Source organism: Triturus cristatus, chromosome 8, assembly GCF_964204655.1.
Source record: "Triturus cristatus chromosome 8, aTriCri1.1, whole genome shotgun sequence".
Lineage (NCBI taxonomy): Eukaryota > Metazoa > Chordata > Amphibia > Caudata > Salamandridae > Triturus > Triturus cristatus.
This window is the reverse complement of record NC_140591.1, coordinates 1,091,920,642-1,091,940,419: the sequence shown is the minus strand read 5'-3', so window position 1 is coordinate 1,091,940,419 and position 19,778 is coordinate 1,091,920,642. Positions and strand designations below refer to the sequence as shown.

The window sequence follows — 19,778 nt, the reverse complement described above, 5'->3', positions numbered from 1 at the left end:
CCACCGTACACCAGCTGCCTCTTTAGATCACTCTTTCAGGTTCTTTTTCAACCTTGCTTCCTCCCTTTGTCACTGTTTTTCTGCCTTTCTCCTGTTCGTCCCTTCGTGTTTCTCTCTCCTTCACTGGATCAAAGTTTGCTACAATTGTGTCTTCATTTTTGTACTGACTTTTAGAGCCTATGCTAAAGCATCTATTCACAACACGCATCATATGTCATGCTGCTTTTTAGTTTGGACTTTCTTTTCAAGAGGCATACATTACAAGCCGGTGTGTCTAGGCCAAGAGTTTAATGACTAGGGGGCCCGATTACGATGCGGGCAGAAACGGCTCTGAGCATTGGTCGGAGCCCTTCAGCCCACATCGTAATCGGCTGGTCGGATTTCTTTCTGACCTACCCTTTTCGATGGGGTCGGTCAAAAGGCAATCCGAATCGGTTTTCCGAATAGCCACCGACGGGCTCGGAGAGTCCGTCTGCCATTCGGAAAGCCTGTAGTAATCCCTCCGCCGGCTCTTTCTGGCCGAGGGATTATGATGACAGATTCCCACTGCCTTTCTGTGCCAGCCTTTACGACACAGAAAGGCATTTGGGAATCAGTCTTTGGGGGCCCCCAGCACGACCCCCATGGGTGCAAGGCTGCCAAATGGTGGCCAAGGTGATCCCTGTACCCAGTGGCAGGCACCTTGAGGTGCCTGACACCGGAAACAGGGATGAACTGCACCTCTGCTCTTTGCAATGAGAGCATGCATTCTGTTCGGAATGCATGCTCCCCTTTCAAAGAATAGGATTGCGACCGAACCCTACTTCCTGGGCTGGAACCGATGACAGGAGGTCGTTCGGTTCCAGTTCCCAACCGATGTCGGGCAGACACCAATCCATCCAACATCGGATTCGGCCCGTAGGTTGGTGCAAGTTTTAAGTGGAAGGTGGCCACTTTATATAGTAATATGGGCCTTGTTTCTTTTCTGCGGCTCCTATAGGTTGGCTCATACTTTTGCTCTTTCATATTCCATGAGTATTTATTCTTGCTAAACTATTCTTGACATAGGAAGAACTAAATCAATGAAGCGTCGTAGTTAATTCATATTACTCTTGGTTTTGTCAGCAATAATCAAATAATCCTGGCAGTTTCTGAGAATGTTTGCACACATGCACCATCCTGATGTCTTGATGAGATGAGTATTCTCTCTCACAATAAAGGAAAATACCACCTTTGCTCGGGAGAACGTAATCTTATTAGTGATCCCTCCTGAAGAACACATCAATCTTGCAGAGCTACAGTCCCAGCCTCAATTAGTAAAAGTGCTTCTAATTCACTTGCTCTGTCCAGCAACGCAAAGCAGACTTGCCAATTTCAGTTATCTTGGCACAGTGTAAAGGTCTGCAGAAGATACTCTCTGTTATTAAATGAAGGGCCTTCAGTTGTTTCAGACTGGCAATTTTACGATTGGTTGAAATGTATATAAATGAATGTATTTATCTGAATGGCAAGTTAGTTGTGCTTTGCACTTCTTAAGTCTATTTCTTAATTTTTTGTTTAAATAATTTCATCAGAATTTTCAATGCAAGATGCATTTACATTTTATCTAAAGCTTCACAGTGAGCATTATGATACGTAAAGTATCCTGGAAAACTATTTAGCATTCACTTGCTTTTATCAATATCATCCTTCTTCCCAATATGCACCAGTATGAGCTACTTGTTTGTAATTGCGGGGAGTAAAAAGGGAGAATAAAAAGAATAAAAAGTGGAAGCAGAGACAAGAGGTAGTAAATCTCCATCAAGACACAACCTATCTCAAACCAATAATTTTGAAAGAAAAAACAAAATTTTAATTAAACGTTAATATTGTAGCAAAGCAAGCAACATGAGACTGCATTTACCATAATGCCAGGGGGGAACCTTGCTGGGAGGTGAAGCGGTGTGCTCCCACCCCTGTTCCTGTTTAAAAGCACTCCAGTGAGTCATTGAGCTGACGAGCTCGTGGAAGAAGCACCCGTGCGCCAGTGAGAGGTACCTGATGTGATGTTTGGCAACCTACTCAGCACACCCCAAATTTGAAGCCTGTAATCTCTACTGATGACGGTTAAAGAATCAGAAACACATGTCTAGAGATCAGCACCATCTGCGCCAATTCTGGCAAAACACTCGTTAATATTTTAGCAAAGCAAGCAACATGAGACTGCATTTACCATAATGCCATGGGCGAACCTTGCTGGGAGGTGAAGCGGTGTGCTCCCACCCCTGTTCCAGAAAAAAAAGAACATTTAAACACAATGCCCAATATACTGCTGGATCATAAAATCCAAACTTATAGGTCGGTCACCTACCAACTGCTGCAATCCCTCAAGCTACTCTCTTCTGTAGGCTGACTCAGAATGACTCCTCTGTCACCTCCTGCATATACTTCTCTCCTGTGGTTTATCTGCTCCAGCAGCCGGTTTTCAATCCAGAGACTCATGACCAAAGTTTCTCTCTCAGTTATTGCTTCTGTTTTTGGGTCTTGTAACACATCCCCTTTAGGTATGCTAGGCCTCCAAAATGTCTTTCTACCCCTCTCCGAGTACTAGGGTCTTCTGGTGCCTTGAGCATTAGCCATCAAGTTTGCTGGTGGGGGTGTTATCCTAACCCAATTACATCTCAGTAAGAATATCGGGTACCCTACCCAGTGCTTAATTTGAGCCGATGGTTTCCGGTGATCGGCACCAGCACTTAATTGTCAACACCGGGACTTATGACAGTCTGTCACATGGTGGTGTTGTATATCTAGTTTAGAGATGAACCAAACAGCAGTTGTTTATTCATTCTATGTACAGTAAAATGACTAATATCTGCCACCTAAGACATTCTTATCGCATTGGGGGCCTGGAGTATTCTGAATTGTCACTCTTGTAGGAGCACGATGGTTAGTGGTTGTGTTGGTACTGTCATTGGCAGCGCTGGCAGTGGCAATAGGTGTCACAAACTGCATTTGCCTCATGATGAGGGCCCTGGCAATTATTTTTTTTATACATTTAGCACTGATCTTACCTGACAGAAGAACAGATGCCTTTATTAGAAACTCTTTGATCGGTCATCACTCTCTTTGAAGATGCTGCCTGTTTTGCAGACAGCTGATCTCGGTTTTTCCTAACACCTCATCTGAGCTCATTGGTTTTTACACCATCACACGAGGACTCCAATGTAGCAGTCAACATGCTAACAATCATTATCTTTCACTATATCTTGCTCCCCACTAATTTTCTGGGAAAACACTTCTAGGTTGCCCTTGATCAGTCTGTTTTATTTGCCGACAGCCCATTCAGTGGGTTTTCACTGTCTCCTGTGCAACCACACTAGCTACCTAAGAAAGAAGCTGAGCTGGACATTGCAGTGGTCACCACCTTGGCTCACCTCTGTCAGTTGAGGAGAGCTAGTCTGTGAGAGTGAATTCTGAAAGGTCCCTTCTAAAATGCACTTCATTTTGAAATATCCTGGTCCTGTCACTTTTTCTGAGGGCTTCAAATGTCTCCAATATGTCTCCTGCATATACTCCTACTGAGGCACATGTAAGAAAACTCAAAAAGTGGAAGAGGTCAAGACCTCCTCCAAGGTACATTCACCATTTGAGGCTGGTTTGCTCTGCCCCACCTATTTATTGTTTTTGAAACCTACGTGATGGATAATATTTTTCAAAGGAGACAACATTATATTTTCCATTAGGTAGTAATCAATTTTTTGATGAATGATTTTGCATGTGCATAAATTTTGTTTAACATTGTTACTAGATCCCCTAACAAATTTAGAAATGCAATGCTGGCACACATGATTGAGTCATGACGAATAAAGGTAAAATATGTTAAAGTAACAATGCATATGTCTCATTTCTTACCTACAACCAGGCTGAGAGAATAACCAAAAGGTGCCTGAGCCCATGCGAGCCCATTTCCTGGAAAATATACCGCCTCTGCTGTCCCATTGATGTATCCTCCACCAACCCAAGTAGCTGAAAGGGATTAAAAGAGAAGAAAAAGAAAACAGTAAATAAGCAGGAAAGGGTAAATATTGCATATTTATTCTGATTTAGTCAAATATATTTGGAATAGATCAGCGACAAGAAAAATCCAATATTTTTGAGTGAACAAAACGGTTTGACAGATTTGTTTTTTGAGTTGTTCTAGAGCTACAGAGCATTGATGGACGTGTGTGATTTAAAACATCATAAGGGTATATACATATTAGGAACTCAGATGTGTTAAAGACTATGGAGGAGGCCTGTATCTTCGACCTTGCTTTACTTCCTGCCAGACTGTCAATCTGTCAACCTAAATAACTTAGTGTAAACTGTTAACTTAAGGTATCTAAAGTATTATATTCAAAAGCTCTTTTTGAATCACTCCTACCCTATTAGACTCCAAACCCAATAGCTGAACTTCCCAATACTTTGCAAAGAAATTGAAGTTGAGGCAAACCTCTATTTGTTTCAAAACTGGATGAGGAGTCGTGAAATTAGGTCATAGATGTATTCCTTATACCACTTTGAAAAAATAGAGATTTTTACATAAAAGGATTGCTGCATGAATCTGGTGGGACACTATTGGCCACTATTGGACACTCAGCTGCTTTTCACCTGGGATAAGGCCTCCAGCTCGGTTCTTGCTGCCCAACAGTGTCTTCGTTCCATCTTCACTTGGCTGGCAGGGGCTCAGCTCAAGTGCAATGAGCAAAAATCGGAGATCCTACTTTTTGGCACTTTTCCATCTGATTTCCGTCATCAGCTGTGGCCTCAGGAGCTTCCTCTCCCCTCGTCTGAGGGTCGGCCCACCAAGAACTTGGGCGTCTGGTTTTAGGAGAATCTGCTGTTCTCCAGCCAGGTTAAGAAAACTGCTGGCTGCTGCTTTGGACTTATTAAAACCCTGAGAAAGTTCTCTCCTCTCCTCCCGCAGGCAGCCAGAGTTACAGTCACCTGCGCTTTGATTCTTTCTCGGTTGGACTACGCTAACTCTCTCTATATTGGCTCTCCTGGTCACCTAATCAAGAAATTGCAGGTAGTCCAGAACACAGCAGCCAGACTGCTACTGGGCCTCTCTTCGAGGTTAAGTGTCACCTCTCACCTGGTCGCCCTCCATTGGTTACCAGTAGCGGCTAGAATCAAATATAAATCTTTGGTTCTGGCTCATCGCGCCCTCCACAGTCAGGGTCCTCTATACCTCCAGAGGCGTTTCTCTTTCTATGCCCCTGCGCGGGCCTTGCGCTCGGCTTCTCTGGGCTTGGCCCTAATTCCGAGATTTAGACTTCAGAGGATTGGAGGTTGCTCTCTGGCGGTCAGGGCCAGTAGGGCCTGGAATGCCCTCCCCCTGATCTTTGTCTCACTCAGGAGCTCGCTGGTTTCAAAAGGAAGCTTAAAACATTTCTCTTTGTTTGATTTCCTCTGTCTGCCTCAGGTTTCGCGCCGGGATACTCGTGAGTAGCCAAGCGCGTTACAGGTGGAATATAACATAACATAACATAACATAACATTATGATGTCAGCGGCCTGACCGCCGACCGCTATCATAGCGGTCAGGAGACCACCCGACAGGCAGTTGGTGGTCTGACCACCGAATTAGGATAGAACGGTTGGAAAGTGCTGTTTTAGACGATGGCTTGTGCTGAGGCCCAGGAAAAGGGCTGCAGAACAAGCCACAGTGTAAAAGAACACTTTGTGCACATCCCTGCACCGTGTGCCATGCATCCTGTGGTACATGGCACACGGTGCATGGGTGTGTGTGGGGGCGCATATGTGCCCCAGGGCTACTTTGTTTGGGGCCCCCAATGTCCCTTTCCGACAGCCCTTTCATGGTGGTCGCACCGCCATGAAATGGCTGTCAGAAAGTGACATCGCAATCCTGATGGCGGTGTCTGCCTCAGCACCGCCGCCATTCAGGTACTGCGATTCTAACCCCACCATCAGGTTCTCTGATCCCGGCAGAGGCAGCGGTCTCCTCTCCGACCGCTTGTGGTCCATCCGCCAGTATTGAAATCTGGCGGTCGTCCGAAGGGCTGTCTGTCGGTTAGACCGACACAGACAGTCTGTCGGTGGCGGTCACACTGACATCATAATGAGGCCCTATGTCCGTTTCTAACTTGGGAGGGCATCCTGCCTATTTATCTGCAAATTGTAATTGTTTAAAACTGTACCTTTGAAACTCACAACATAGGAGAATACTATTGGTTGATACTGCATTATAAATTATAAGGCTCCGAGCAGTGCCTAATTTGTAAAAGGTGTGCCAGTGCCCAAAGTTCTGCTTTGGTGGTGCTATTAGAAATTGCCATGTCAAATACCAAGGCTGTGTAGTGTTGAGTTCATCCCAGGCAGTGCTTCATTTGAAGAAAAAAAATAAGTGCCAGGATTCTCATCTGGAGGGCACTGCAACTTGCATCACACATTGCCCCTGCCATGCTGCCAATGATGGTAACAAAACAGCTCCTAACCATCCCACTCTTACAAGTGTGACAATTCGGACTATTTCAGGCCCCCAAAACTATAGAAATGACTTGGGCAGCAGGTAATAATCATCTATGATGTATATTGAATTAATAACTAACTGTTGCTGTGGTCATTTCTAAATTAGCCGGACAACGCCACCACATGGCAGACTGTCACAAGCCCTGGTGTTAACTATTAAGTGTCGGTGCCAACCACCGGCTCAAATTAAGCACTGATCTCAGACCTCTTTAATCAACTTCCAGACACTCCCTGCATCTCACTCTTGCTGGTCCCTGCTTATTCCCTTTATGTCCGTCTTTCCATCTATCTTCCTCCTTCCCAGTTTATGTTTTTTTTCTCTCTCTCTTACTCGCAGTCAATATATGACGATAAAAAATAAGTATCAGTCCCCAAAAATGAGTGTCACTGGGCCCCACCAGCAACTACTGACTCAAATTAAACACAGGCACAGAGGAAGTGTCCTAATGTAACGTGAAATATGAATTGGCTGGAAATTTGTGCAAATAGTACTAGGTTATTGGATGGCACACACATTTGTAATAAACATAAAACTCATTATAAAAAGTTAATTGATGAGTTTGTATAAATGTAGAATACATAATTCAAGGAGCTCTTCAGAAGATTTAGGTGGGATGCCTCATATGCTAAACTGATTAGTCAAGTTGGTTGACATAGAGGATGCATAGCAGCTATCAGCAAATGTGTGCCATTACTTATATATTCAAGTAATCTGCATATGCTCACTAGTAACTATTAAATGTAAACCAAATTCAATCTTTGCAGGAGAGGCACTAATCAAAGCATTTTCATTGACAACTAATTTCTAGAACTAGTTCCCTTTACCCTGACAGGCTAAAGACAGAAGTAAATATACGACGATATAACATATACAGTAGAAGCAGCTCATTACCATGAAGAGATACTAATTATCAGCCTGTGCTTAACATTACCAACTCAGGTAACTGACAGGCTGCTTAAGAAGCTGACTGAACGATGATGTTCAGGGCAGAAACACTAATTAACAGCCCATATTCAGATATTTTTTTTAAAACATTAAACATGAGCCACAAGTGAGTATTTACAGATCATTAGGGGAGAGGATGTGGCCTAACGGCTAGGGCGATAGACTTCGAATCTGGGGAACTGGATTTCAGTCTTGGCAACGGCGCTCGACATCCTGTGATTCTGGGCAAATTACTTAATCTCCCCTTGCCTGACAACAAAGTGAATGTGCCCTCCTATAACGCAACCGGTGCTCATGTAAAACCTGTTTTTTGGCTTTAAACTGCTTGAGATGGGTCTTCATACAGCTTTCCAGAACTGTAGCCAGGAAGAGTAAGTTCAAAATTGGTCAATAGTTATTCTGATTTTCAGGATCCACTCCTGGGTAGTTCTTGTCTTCAGACAGCTTTTGGCTGTCCTTTGTTCAAAACCTATTTTGCACAATACCAATATTTTTACTGGACTTTGAGTCTTTACACTGCTTATCATTGGTTGGCTTTCTTGTCAATCTTGTTTCATTGCTTCAATGTCAATGTCAATGTCAAACATTTTTATATAGCGCACAAATCACCAAAAGGTCTCAAGGCGCTAGCAGCAAAAGACAAAGAAACAGACAGTAACCTAAATACCTGACACAAAAACTTATTGAAAAAAAAGCCAGGTTTTCAGCCTTTTACAAAAGCATGAATGATCTGTTATAGATAGAAGTCCCAGTGGTAGCTTGTTCCAAAGCATAGGAGCTAGATAATAAAATGATCGGCCACCATTGTGGACCGTTCTAATACGCGGTTGGGCAAGGTGAAACTTTGAGCTGGACCTTAAGGAACGTCCCGGTACGTACAATTGCAGTTTTATTGCCAGATAATATGGACCAATACCGAACATTATCTTGTGTGTGAGACTTAAGATTTTATAACGTCCTCTTTGGCGAACCGAGAGCCAATGCAAGGTTTTAAGAGTCAGAACCGATGGGGTTCAAGGGGGAAGGTTAAGAACAAGTCTGGCGGCAGTATTTTGAAGGATTTGAAGTTTGGAAAGCAGATCTTGATTAAGTACAGTGAACGGGGCGTTACCATAGTCAAGGCGACTAATGATAAGTCCCTGTACCAAAGGTTTCCTTGCCTCAATGGGTTGTCACTTAAAGATTTTTCGGAGATGACGCATAATCCCAAAACAAACTCCTAGCACCTGATTGATATGAGCTTTCATGGACAGGGAGTTATCAATAGTGATACCTAAGTTGCGGAATGCTAGCTTGGGGAGGGACAAGTGCCCAACTCTGTGGGCCACCAGTCCTGTGTCCAGAACTACTCGGCTTTTCCGAAGAGAATAACCTCAGTCTTACTGCCATTCAACTGTAATTTATTTACGCTCATCCAATTGTTAATCTGGACCATGCAGCTCTTAAAACGGGATTGAACACCCTCATGGTCAGAGTCACAAGTGACGAGCAGCTGGGTATCATCGACATACGAAAGGGTCTCAAAACCGTATGATCTAATGATATCTGCTAAAGGTATCAAATATACATTAAACAGCATGGGACTGAGAATGGATCCCTGCGGAACCCTGACCATCACTGGATAGGTGCGTGAGACCATTTCATCTACGCGCACTGTGGTGGAATGGTCAGCCAGGTAGTTCTCAAACCAGTCCAAGGCCTTCCCTCTGATATCCACCTCCCACTGTCGATGTTTCAAGGTTCTGTGGGAGATGGTATCGTAAGCCGCAGACAGGTCCAGGAGAACCAAAATTGCAGATTCTCGTTTTTCCAGAGCAAGCCTGATGTTATCTACTACCTCGATAACTGCAGTCTCCGTACTATGAGCAGCACGGAAGCCTGACTGAGAGGAATCGAGGAGGCCATTGGTCTCTAGATGCGCAGTGAAACGTTTGTTAACTCAGTGTTCCAGTACCTTCCCAAAATAGGGAAGCAATGAAATGGGGCAATAGTTTACTGGTACGCTGGGGTCAGCCGAAGATTTCTTAAGAATTGGCTTGACCTGAGCATGTTTTCATCTCTTCAGAACCTTGGCTTGATTTAATGACATGTTAAAAATGGTGGTTAAGGCATTCACAAACAGCGGCATAATTTTAGCACAGGAACGGGGAGGAAAAGGATCGGCTGAAGAGCCAGATTTAATCCTACTTAAACTTTCTGTTACTTCGGTGACAGTTATGGGTTCAAACTCCGTTAATAAAGGGGCATTATGAGGTTCCAACAAAGAGGGTGACTTAATCACATTAATGATATTATGACTATGATCACCAACCTGATAAGGAAATGAGGCATAGATTGTTTTAATTTTATTATCAAAAAAAGAGGAAACAGAGTCTACCCACTCTTGCGTAGGCGAAAAAGAGGACTGTTCAACGTAAGGGGAGGTAAATTCCTTCAATATTTTATAAAGTTTTTTACTAGAATGTGCAGCGTTATTTATGCACTGAGTAAGATAGGTCTTTTTGGTTAATTTAATGTTATTTATATAGATTGAGTGAAGATGCTTATAGTTCCTGCGGTCTTCTTCAGTTTTAGTTTTCCTCCACTGGCGTTCGGCAGCTCGACTTAATTGTTTATCAATTTTTTTTTCAAATTTTTAATGCAGCTGTAAACAAGGGTGAGGCATTATTCTTTACTTGAACCCTGGTAAGACAAGCGGCTTTGTCCAAGGCCAGTGTAATGGAGGATTCAAGATTGCTAGCAGCGAAATCCACCGTGTCCGCTTGACCTAGTCGTAGAGGTTCAAAGTGTGCTAGCAAGGTATCAGGTGTTAACTTACGCCACGGCCGAATCAAAGTACTTTCATTCGGACCGGTTTTCCTATGTATATGTATGGGCACACTAAATTTGAGAATAGAGTGGTCCGTCCATAATACTGGGCAGGGAGATTCAATGGTCGGTTTGAGGCTTCATATTGGATAACTTTCCTTCCTCTTTGTGTGTTGTCTATTCTGATTCACCATACTTACCATCATCTTAATTAGATCACTTATATCTATCTGCTGCTTACATTCGAGGAACTACTTTTTATGTTTTCACTCAGCACTCCATTAGAGTGCATATGTTTTATTGCTGCCTCCCTCATTTGCTGCTTCCCCACTCAAATCCCTGCTCCTGTATTCTCATTGTTGTTCCCTCTACCCCAGATCGTTTTTGATATCCCCTGCTCCACTGCACATATTGCTTCATGTTTGCTCTTTTCTTGTATATGTAGCACCCCCACCCCACTCCACCCTATCCAACTCACTCCCTCTGTCTGGTTTTTTTCTTTTTGGAGGACACCACAACTGCAACTTGCTGCTGGGTTGCTCCTTCCAACAAAATGTGCTGTGGTGCACTTTTTAATTTTTTTTACTACTCCAAGGTGGATGCCCTGCATCTTGGAATGGTAAATGAAAGCAAAAAACAAAATGGCAACCACATTATGATGCATGCTCATGAATACATGGTGACATAAGCATACCGTAGAGTCATGACACAGTTGTGCACATGTGAGATGATGCATGTGTGCACATCATCTCGCTTTATGCCAACTTTTGTTTTCCTTTTTGTCAATGCTGAACAGCATCAGCAAATGGCACTGTCAAAGTTAATCAGCGCCTTGGCAAAGTCAAAAGTCGAGACCTGTTGGCTTTGCCATTGAATGTGTTTTGCAGAACATGAGTGACTGGCCGATTTTTAGCTAGCCTAAGACATACCCTTCAGCCAGTGAAGCATTTATCAGGTTGACTTAGGATCATTGAAAGAAGTTCTGGTTTGTTTAATGAGCTAAGCATGTACGAGATCAGACCAATGTGAAGTGTGTCTCAGTTTAGCATGCTTTTGTGCAGCTCTGCATATGTGACTTCTCCAAATTCAGGACAAATGGATGCTTGTTCTGTACTGGCTCTTCAGCTACAATTGGTTGATTGTGACTGGAAAGAGAGAGTTTGATTTTCTTTTTGACGAAAAGGACAACGTTTTTGCAGTTTTCAATGGAGTTGAAATTGGAGTTGGGATAACGGGAAGCGATTCATTACCTCTTTGACTTCGTCAAATAGATTTTTGGCACAATATTTAGGGCCTCATGTACAAGGAATTGATGCAGCGCTGTGCCGCATGCCATTTGGCTGCACCGCGGTGCTTTAATTCCGAAGCACAGGGATGCGTCATATCTACAACGATATGACGGATCCCTTGCTCTCCCCTGCACTGGCACACAATTTGCTGCCATGGGCCGAAGCAGGCATGTCTGCATCACAGGATGATTTTTCATGTGCATAAAGGTGTCCCTTCCTACACATAAACAATCTGAAATGGCATTCTTCAACAACTATGTGTGGTGCATTAGCACACATATAACTTACAAAACATCATTATTTTTAATGATTGTTTATGTGCAGTAAGGGACACCTTTCTCCACATTAAACAATCACCAGAGCATGCAAATGTGTCTGGCTCCATGGGTGTTGCGTGGGAACACGCTCAGCAACACCCATGGAACGCCCCTTGCACACAAAGTGCTGCGTGAAAAGGGGCCCTACTTACAAGGACAGGAAATGCCACACAGGGTGGCTTTTCCTGTCATTGTAAATATGTGGCAGCAAAATGCGCCACCAGTTGGTCACAAAAAGTGACGCACCGTTGGTGCAAAGGGCTTGTAAATAAGCCCCTGTGTTTAACAAGGCTGCTCACTTTTGCCTTTCCGTGGTGCTCAATGTTTGTTTCAAAGAAATTGGTTCATTGGATGGAAAGTCAAATGGAGCCAGGTTTGCAGGGATCTATGCCATGCCTATCTTCTCCTTCCTGCACGTGCTTAGAGAGGATGTACGTCGTTACAACGCACACTTTTACAACGCATGCACTTACAACGCATTTTTTACAACGCAACATCCACTACAACGCATGCCATTACATCGCAGGACACTACAACGCATTTTTAAAAACTACCTTTACAACGCATTCCATTACATCGCATACTACCTTTACAACGCATACCATTACAACGCATAATATTACATTGCATTTAAGGTAAGTATTGGATAGTATAGGGGTAAAAATTACTAATCTTACTCCAGGGGGTGCAACAGTAGGGTAAGTGTTGGATAGTATAGGGGTAAAAATTACTATTCTTACTCCAGGGGGTGCAACAGTAGGGTAAGTGTTGGATAGTATAGGGGTACAAATTACTATTCTTACTCCAGGGGGTGCAACAGTAGGGTAAGTGTTGGATAGTATAGGGGTAAAAATTACTATTCTAACTCCAGGGGGTGCAACAGTAGGGCAAGTGTTGGATAGTATAGGGCTAAAAATTACTATTCTAACTCCAGGGGGTGCAACAGTAGGGCAAGTGTTGGATAGTATAGGGGTAAAAATTACTATTCTAACTCCAGGGGGTGCAACAGTAGGGTAAGTGTTGGATAGTATAGGGGTAAAAATTACTATTCTTATTCCAGGGGGTGCAACAGTAGGGTAAGTGTTGGATAGTATAGGGGTAAAAATTACTATTCTAACTCCAGGGGGTGCAACAGTAGGGCAAGTGTTGGATAGTATAGGGGTAAAAATTACTATTCTAACTCCAGGGGGTGCAACAGTAGGGTAAGTGTTGGATAGTATAGGGGTAAAAATTACTATTCTAACTCCAGGGGGTGCAACAGTAGGGTAAGTGTTGGATAGTGTAGGGGTTTTAATATAATATTATGCGTTGTAATGGTATGCGTTGTAAAGGTAGTATGTGATGTAATGGAATGCGTTGTAAAGGTAGTTTTTAAATATGCGTTGTAGTGTCCTGCGATGTAATGGCATGCGTTGTAGTGGATGTTGCGTTGTAAAAAATGCGTTGTAAGTGTAGTGCGTTGTAAAAGTTGCATTGTAATGGTTGTTCCCCGCTTAGAGAGGTGCAGGGGTTTGCTCAGGTAGGAGATTTGTCAGGGATGTCTGGCACCCACTCTTCCATTCATGTGCTTCTTTAATCAGTTTCGCCTTCCACCATTGTTCTGTATAGTTATTCTTTTCCTTTGTGTCCTGACATGGATTTTGTGTTTGTTTATTTAGGTTTTTTGTTATGCACTACTAACTGCCCCATTGGTGGTCTCAGAGCACTCCTGAGGTGGCAGAAAAACTTCATACAGTAATGGGTCCCATTTTGGCCTTCTGCAAAATAGTCATTTAATAGTCCCACCATGAGTCCAGAAGGACATCAAAGCATTGGATGTGGAGGTGTCCAGAGCCTAGGTGTAAAGATTGGGACAATATTAGTCGTCTGACCAACTGGACTAGAATACATCTATGATAGGTGACTTCTTAAATTACAAGACTATCAAATATCGCTGTTAAAAGCTGTGTCTTCAGGAATTTCCTAAATTTGACGTAGTTACTTTAAGTGTCAAGTGGTTGGTTAGCGAATTCCAGAGGGAAGTGCCCTGGTAAAGCAGGAAGCAACCATTCTATCTTTTTTGTCTCAATTGATAAGGTAAATTGGCCTCTTTTAGCTGATCTAAGGCTCAGTTGATAGGAAATAATGCAGCTAGCAATGTAACTTAAAGTATGGGTATGTATTATGTTATGGAACTGAGAGAGTATTTTGAACTAACTCTGGTCCCAACTCTTATACTCCGTGCTTGGTGAGCGATGCGTGGGGGAGGTAACTGTAGAGGTTGACACAGTAATCCAATCAGGACACAACCACTAGGCAGATCAACGCAATTTTCTGCAAGGACCGGAACATCAGTAGGACCTTTTTCAGCCAAAGAAAAGAGAAAAATGCAAACGTGCAAACCAAATTTATCTGTGGAGAGAATGATTGATTCACACCCAGATTGTGTGCTTGATTCACTAGGGTAAGGGGGAAATCCTCAGGCTATAAAATGGGGAAAGGTGATTGTCTAATCAAACCATAGACAACATTTCAGACCATTCACTATGAAGGCAAAGGGAATTGTTCTGCATCCTGTGAATGTGAGAGAGACAATTAGATACCATGAGAAGGTTGCCAGGGCCATCTTTGAGCTTACATCTTTATACATTTGATACTCAATCTTGTACAAATCCAGGATCATTGGCAAAAGTGTCAGATAGTAATCGAAGAAGTTGGGAGACAAGGTGGAGCCTTGCGAAACACCCCAGTTGATGTTGGTTATTCTTGAAAGGAAAGAGCCCACTTGATGCTCACAGTTATTTAAGAAGGAGGTCAACCATACCAAACAGCACCACATGTGCAGCTAAGGTGAATAGTTTATCAATGAGCACCTGCTGTTAGACAGGCAACAACTCACTCAGCACACTGATAATACAATTTTGTGGTACATGAATTTGAGTAAATCTTTAACAGTGTTTGACATATGGAGTTCGTTATAAGGGTATAGGAAAATCCATTAAAGGTCTGTTGCTTTAGCAAAAAATACTATAAAGTGAATTATATGGAAACATATTAGGAACTATTTTAAATGTAAAATCTTATTGAGTATTTCAGAGTGTACATTACATCACAGGTTTCTGTACAAATAATTCCTCCGACATCACCTAAAAGATACTGATAACAGTCCCATATGTATACCCTAGATACAATCCCCAGACCAGATGTAATGCTCAAACAATGTTCCCATTTCCCGTTTCCAAGTTAGAAGTCCTCCTCCCCTCAGATGTGGAGGTCAAAGTTTAACACTCATCCTGGCTCCCTTAATGGGTTTGACACCATTTTAAAAATATAAGGTTATTTCTAAGAATTCAGCTAAAGAGGAGATGAAAGTGGGCAGAAGTTGCGGGCAGCTGTAAGAGTGTGAAAGATCATAGAAAGGCCAGGATATGATGCAGTGTATATACCCTAGCACATGGGGTGTGTTGTGTTATAATGTTATCTAGCGAAATTGGAATGTAGAATGTAGAACGTGTAGAGGTCTGACTGGTGGGAACCTTCTCTGGCAGTTGGAGATAGAGACTTGCCAGGGTTGGTCGATTGTAAAATACTGAAATAATCTTTGCTTTATCCAAGGATGGACTTGTATTAGAAGCATGTTCTTTTAGTGGCGACAAAGTTGGTACAGTACCCTTTAGAAGACCAACCCTACCTATGTGTGTTTGCTGGCAAATGTAACACTCAAAATGAGATGGACAAATTGTAGCATAGAATAGTCATGGTTCAAGCAGATGACCTGTTTGAAACTGAGGAGTGGCTGTGATGAGGTCTTTAAGGTGGATTTCGGGGGTATTTCTTCCTTTTTTCCCTCATACTGTGAGTAGCGCCCCTCATCAGCGATTGAACCCTCTAGGCCTGCGCTCCAGGCAGTGTGTCTCTTAACCTGGATGAGTCATAGAGCTGTGTGCCTCATACTCCACGTCGGCTATCCCGATCGAGGGGTGGTTTTACCAACAACTCCTCCTCCCTCAAGGGGCTGTGATCATGCATTTTCCTGATTAGTGATGGGTTATGCATTGTTTTACCTGGAAACCTGTCTTGGTTCACATACGAAGGGGAAGAGACTGTGCTGAGTACCTTGTACCATCATATGCGAGTCCCTGAAACCACATGTGCTGTACAACCATATGCCAGTCTCTTAAACCATGTGTGCTCAGTTGAGAAAGTAAAAACTAATGTCGCAATGTTTCCTATGGGATGTTTGTACGGTGGTTCACATTGGGTGTTGTGATCTGTGTGGGGATTGGGCAGTGCATTTGGTGCAAGAACTAAGCAGTGCAGAGGATTCACAAACTTGCATAAAGAGGAAGATTTCTCGATACTTAAAGCAAAATCCATGAGAAGAGGAGTATGTCCGTAGATGGACAATTTAGACAATGGAGTATGTCCAAAGGTGGTGACCAATGACAACAGTGACTACTTTTATTGTGTACGTTTATTATTTTTTAGTGACAACAGTGACTACTGTCATTATTTTAGTTTATTTAAGGTGAAGAGAGATTGATGAGGGGGGTGTGAGTTGAGCCTGATCATTGTTTGGATGTTTGTGAATCATTGAAAATACAATCTGTTATACCCCCCCACCTATATTTTGGCTGCCCCAGGTAAACCGGTCATGCCAATGCGAAGATTGGTGATAAGCCTTTGAGACATACTTAAAGCCTATGGGGGGGTGAGATGTTGTTTTTTGCAAAAAGATAACTGAGAATGTTGGAAGCACAGTTTAGGTGTAGAGGGTAGAAAAGGTTTAAAATTCTTACCTAGTGGTGGAAGACGAGCTGAGGGGATGTATGTCGGTACAACGCGATCATTTAGATCGCGGTACATTACATTGCGGTTTTTACAATGCAAGTTGTTACAACGACTTGCGCTGGAGGGCGCTGGACTTAGGAATAGTATCATTTACTATTCCAACTCCAGCCTACGTGACAGTAGGGAAGGTGTTGGGATAGTAAATCACACTATTCCTTAGTCTAGAGCGCCATCCAGCGCAAGTCGTTGTAACGACTTGTGTTGTAATGACCGAGAAGTAAATGTATTGCGGGGTTTTGTCCGCGTTGTAAAGGTCATTTTCCAGCTGAGGGTGATGACAATGAGAGAGAAATGGATGAGGAAATGGACGATGAGTATGTGTCAGCGATAAAAGTGCTTGGAGAAAATGATGGAAAAAGTTGAGTATTATGGTGGAGTGCAACATATTTTCTTCTTGGGCGCAATTACCAAATGAGACAGTGGATCAGTATGTGATGGCATTGCGAGCCTTAGCTGCCACATGTAAATGTAAAGATCTACATAAGAAGATTATTAGGGATCAGTTGATTAATCACAATTCTAATGTGACAATACAGGGGAAATTGTTGAGTTTGAAGGAGCTATCATTAGAAAAATCTATTATTGTTGTGTAAAAAGCCCGTTTTTATATAGCGCAGCTACTCACTCTTACGGGTCTCAAGGCGTTGGGGGCCGTAGTGGAAATTAAGTGAGCTATTGCCCAGAGTCACACGGTGCTGAGCTGAGCTGCCGCCGGGGATTGAACCAGGAACCCTGTGCTCCAAAGTCAGCTGCCCTGGCCGCTGCACCACACCTCTCCATTGTGAGACATATTAAAGACACCTCATGTTATGTTGAAGAATGAAAGAAAAAAGAAAATATGCACAACTATAAAAATTATCAAACTTTGCAGGTATCTAGCAAGTCTATGAAAAGGAGTGTGGTTAAGTGGGGAAAAGTGTCAGAATGCAATAAGAAGAAATATGTATGGAAGCACAAAGGATGTTGCAACTTAAAGTGATTGTCCTGCTGTGAAAATGAAATATTTCAAATGCCAGAAAGTGTGTAATCAGGAAGTTGTGGGTTCTAGACACAGTGTGAATATGTTAGAGCAAAGGGGGACCAAGGAGGAGGGTTGTCAGGTGGAAATTGTATTGGATGATGAAGTGTTGGTAATACGAAAAATGTATTACGGATAAAGTAAATGATGGAGAGTGTAATTGGTCCATCTCGCCCACCCAAATGTGAGGTAAAAGTTGATGGTATGGAGGTTGCCTTGTGGACAGACTAGTATTCACCCTATACCTTAATTGATAAGGAAATCTGGTGCAGGCTGGGAAGAAAAGAACTTTCATTAACAGATGTGGGGCCAGTAGCATATTGTGGTACAAAGTAACTGGTGTTGTACCATTTTCCAGAAAAATTGCTCTTCAAAGACAGGTGTGCTCTGAGTCGGGTGTATATGGGGGAGAAAGGGAAAAATCTTTTGGGTTGGCATGAACAGCAGGCATTAGGTATTGTGTTAGATCCTAACAGAGATAAACAAGTTCTGGTGTTGGATTGTAAGGATGCTGAAATGTGGGTGAGAGATTTTCTGTTTTGTTTGGGAAAAAACTAGGATGTTTGAAAAGGTTTATGCACAAAATAGTTTTTAAGAATGGAGCTAGGGCAATTTGCACAAAGTGTATAATGTGACGATTGTGTTGAAGAATTATTTGTTGAAGAGTTGAACAGTCGGTATCATTGAGCATATAGAATCATCAGATTGGTTGAGTCCAGTTGGGATTTCTCACAAAACCAATGACAGATTTAGGATATGTGTGTACCTCAGGGATCGCAATAAATACATATGGGAGGATCGTCATCCCATACCTAATATTGGTGAAATGTTGGCTGGGGTCAAGGATGAACAGTATTACTCCACTCTTTATTTGTCTAGTGCGTATCACCATATACTGTTGCACCCATACTCTAGGCATGTGACATTGTTTTTCATGCCAGAAGGTGCTTTCCATTTTGACTGGATGCCTTTTGAGCTGGCGTCTGCTGTACTTCCAGCATGTCATGCAGCGTTTGGAAGGAGGACTAGCCAATGTGAAATACTTTCAAGGGCGACATATTGATGTGGGCGGCTAGCAAGGAAGCTCATGATAGGTTACTGAGAACACTGTGTGTCATTTTGGAAAGAATTGGCCTCACTGTGGACTAGTGCAAGCTTGCATCCCAAGAGGTGGAGTATTTGAGTCATACCATTTTAATAAGGGCAGATGACCAAAGGCTAAGTTGATAAAGGCCATTGAAAAAGCACCTTACCCACAGGAAAAGGACCAGTTAATATCTTTTCTAGGACTAATGCCAAGGTTGTGGACCATTTTTCTGACAGAGTACAACACATGAGGGATCTTGTGAAGAAAGGGCAAAAGTTTGAATGGTTGTAGTAGTGTCAACTTTCATTTGATGATATTTAGAGGTGTATAATGAATGCAGTGGAATTGAAGTTAGCATGCATGCCGCAGGAGCTGTGTTCATGCAGACTAGCAAAGAAAGAGTGGCGACATTAGCTTGTAGGACATTGAGGGATGCTGAGGTGAGTTACTCCACTATAGAAATGGAAGCATTAGCCTGTTGTTGGGGCATTCAGCATTTCAGGTATTATCTATGGGGTGCAGAGTTTGAATTAGGAACGGATCACAAGTCATTGGTGGATATGTTTACCACGAAGGGAGCTGGTAAGGCATCCCTGAATTATGCTAAATGTTTGTATCAACAGCAGGAAATTTCCTTCAGTGTAAAGTATGTCCTGTGCATGAGCAATGTGAATCCCAATTGTTTATTCAAGCTACTGAATAAACAAGGTGTGAAACAAGAGGATTAGGACGTATGGATGGTACCGGCTATACTGAGACTAATGTGAATGCGATGTCTGAAAACAAGAGGAAAGAGGCAGTGATAAAAGATGTGGCGTTGCAAAAAATAATTAAGAGCTTGCTGTCATTATGTGAAGATATGTGTATGTTAACTAATTAGAATTGGGTCTCAATTATCCATTCAGAACAGAGTGGTAAGAAGGGGTGAATCATTCTTAGTACCTTTGGAATTGAGAGAAAGATTATTGGTGACATTTCATGAGGGACATGGTGGA

At 42.6% G+C, this 19,778-nt stretch overlaps 1 protein-coding gene across 3 annotated transcripts in view; it reads right to left on the bottom strand.

Moving 5' to 3' along the window:
* SLC5A7 (solute carrier family 5 member 7) overlaps positions 1-19,778 on the bottom strand; it is a 356,953-nt gene that overhangs the window by 141,022 nt on the left and 196,153 nt on the right. For all 3 annotated transcript variants that reach the window (XM_085622621.1, XM_085622622.1, XM_085622623.1), the window contains one exon: positions 3,871-3,984. In XM_085622621.1, the coding sequence (XP_085478747.1) occupies positions 3,871-3,984 (114 nt within the window). The remainder of the gene's footprint in view (positions 1-3,870; positions 3,985-19,778) is intronic.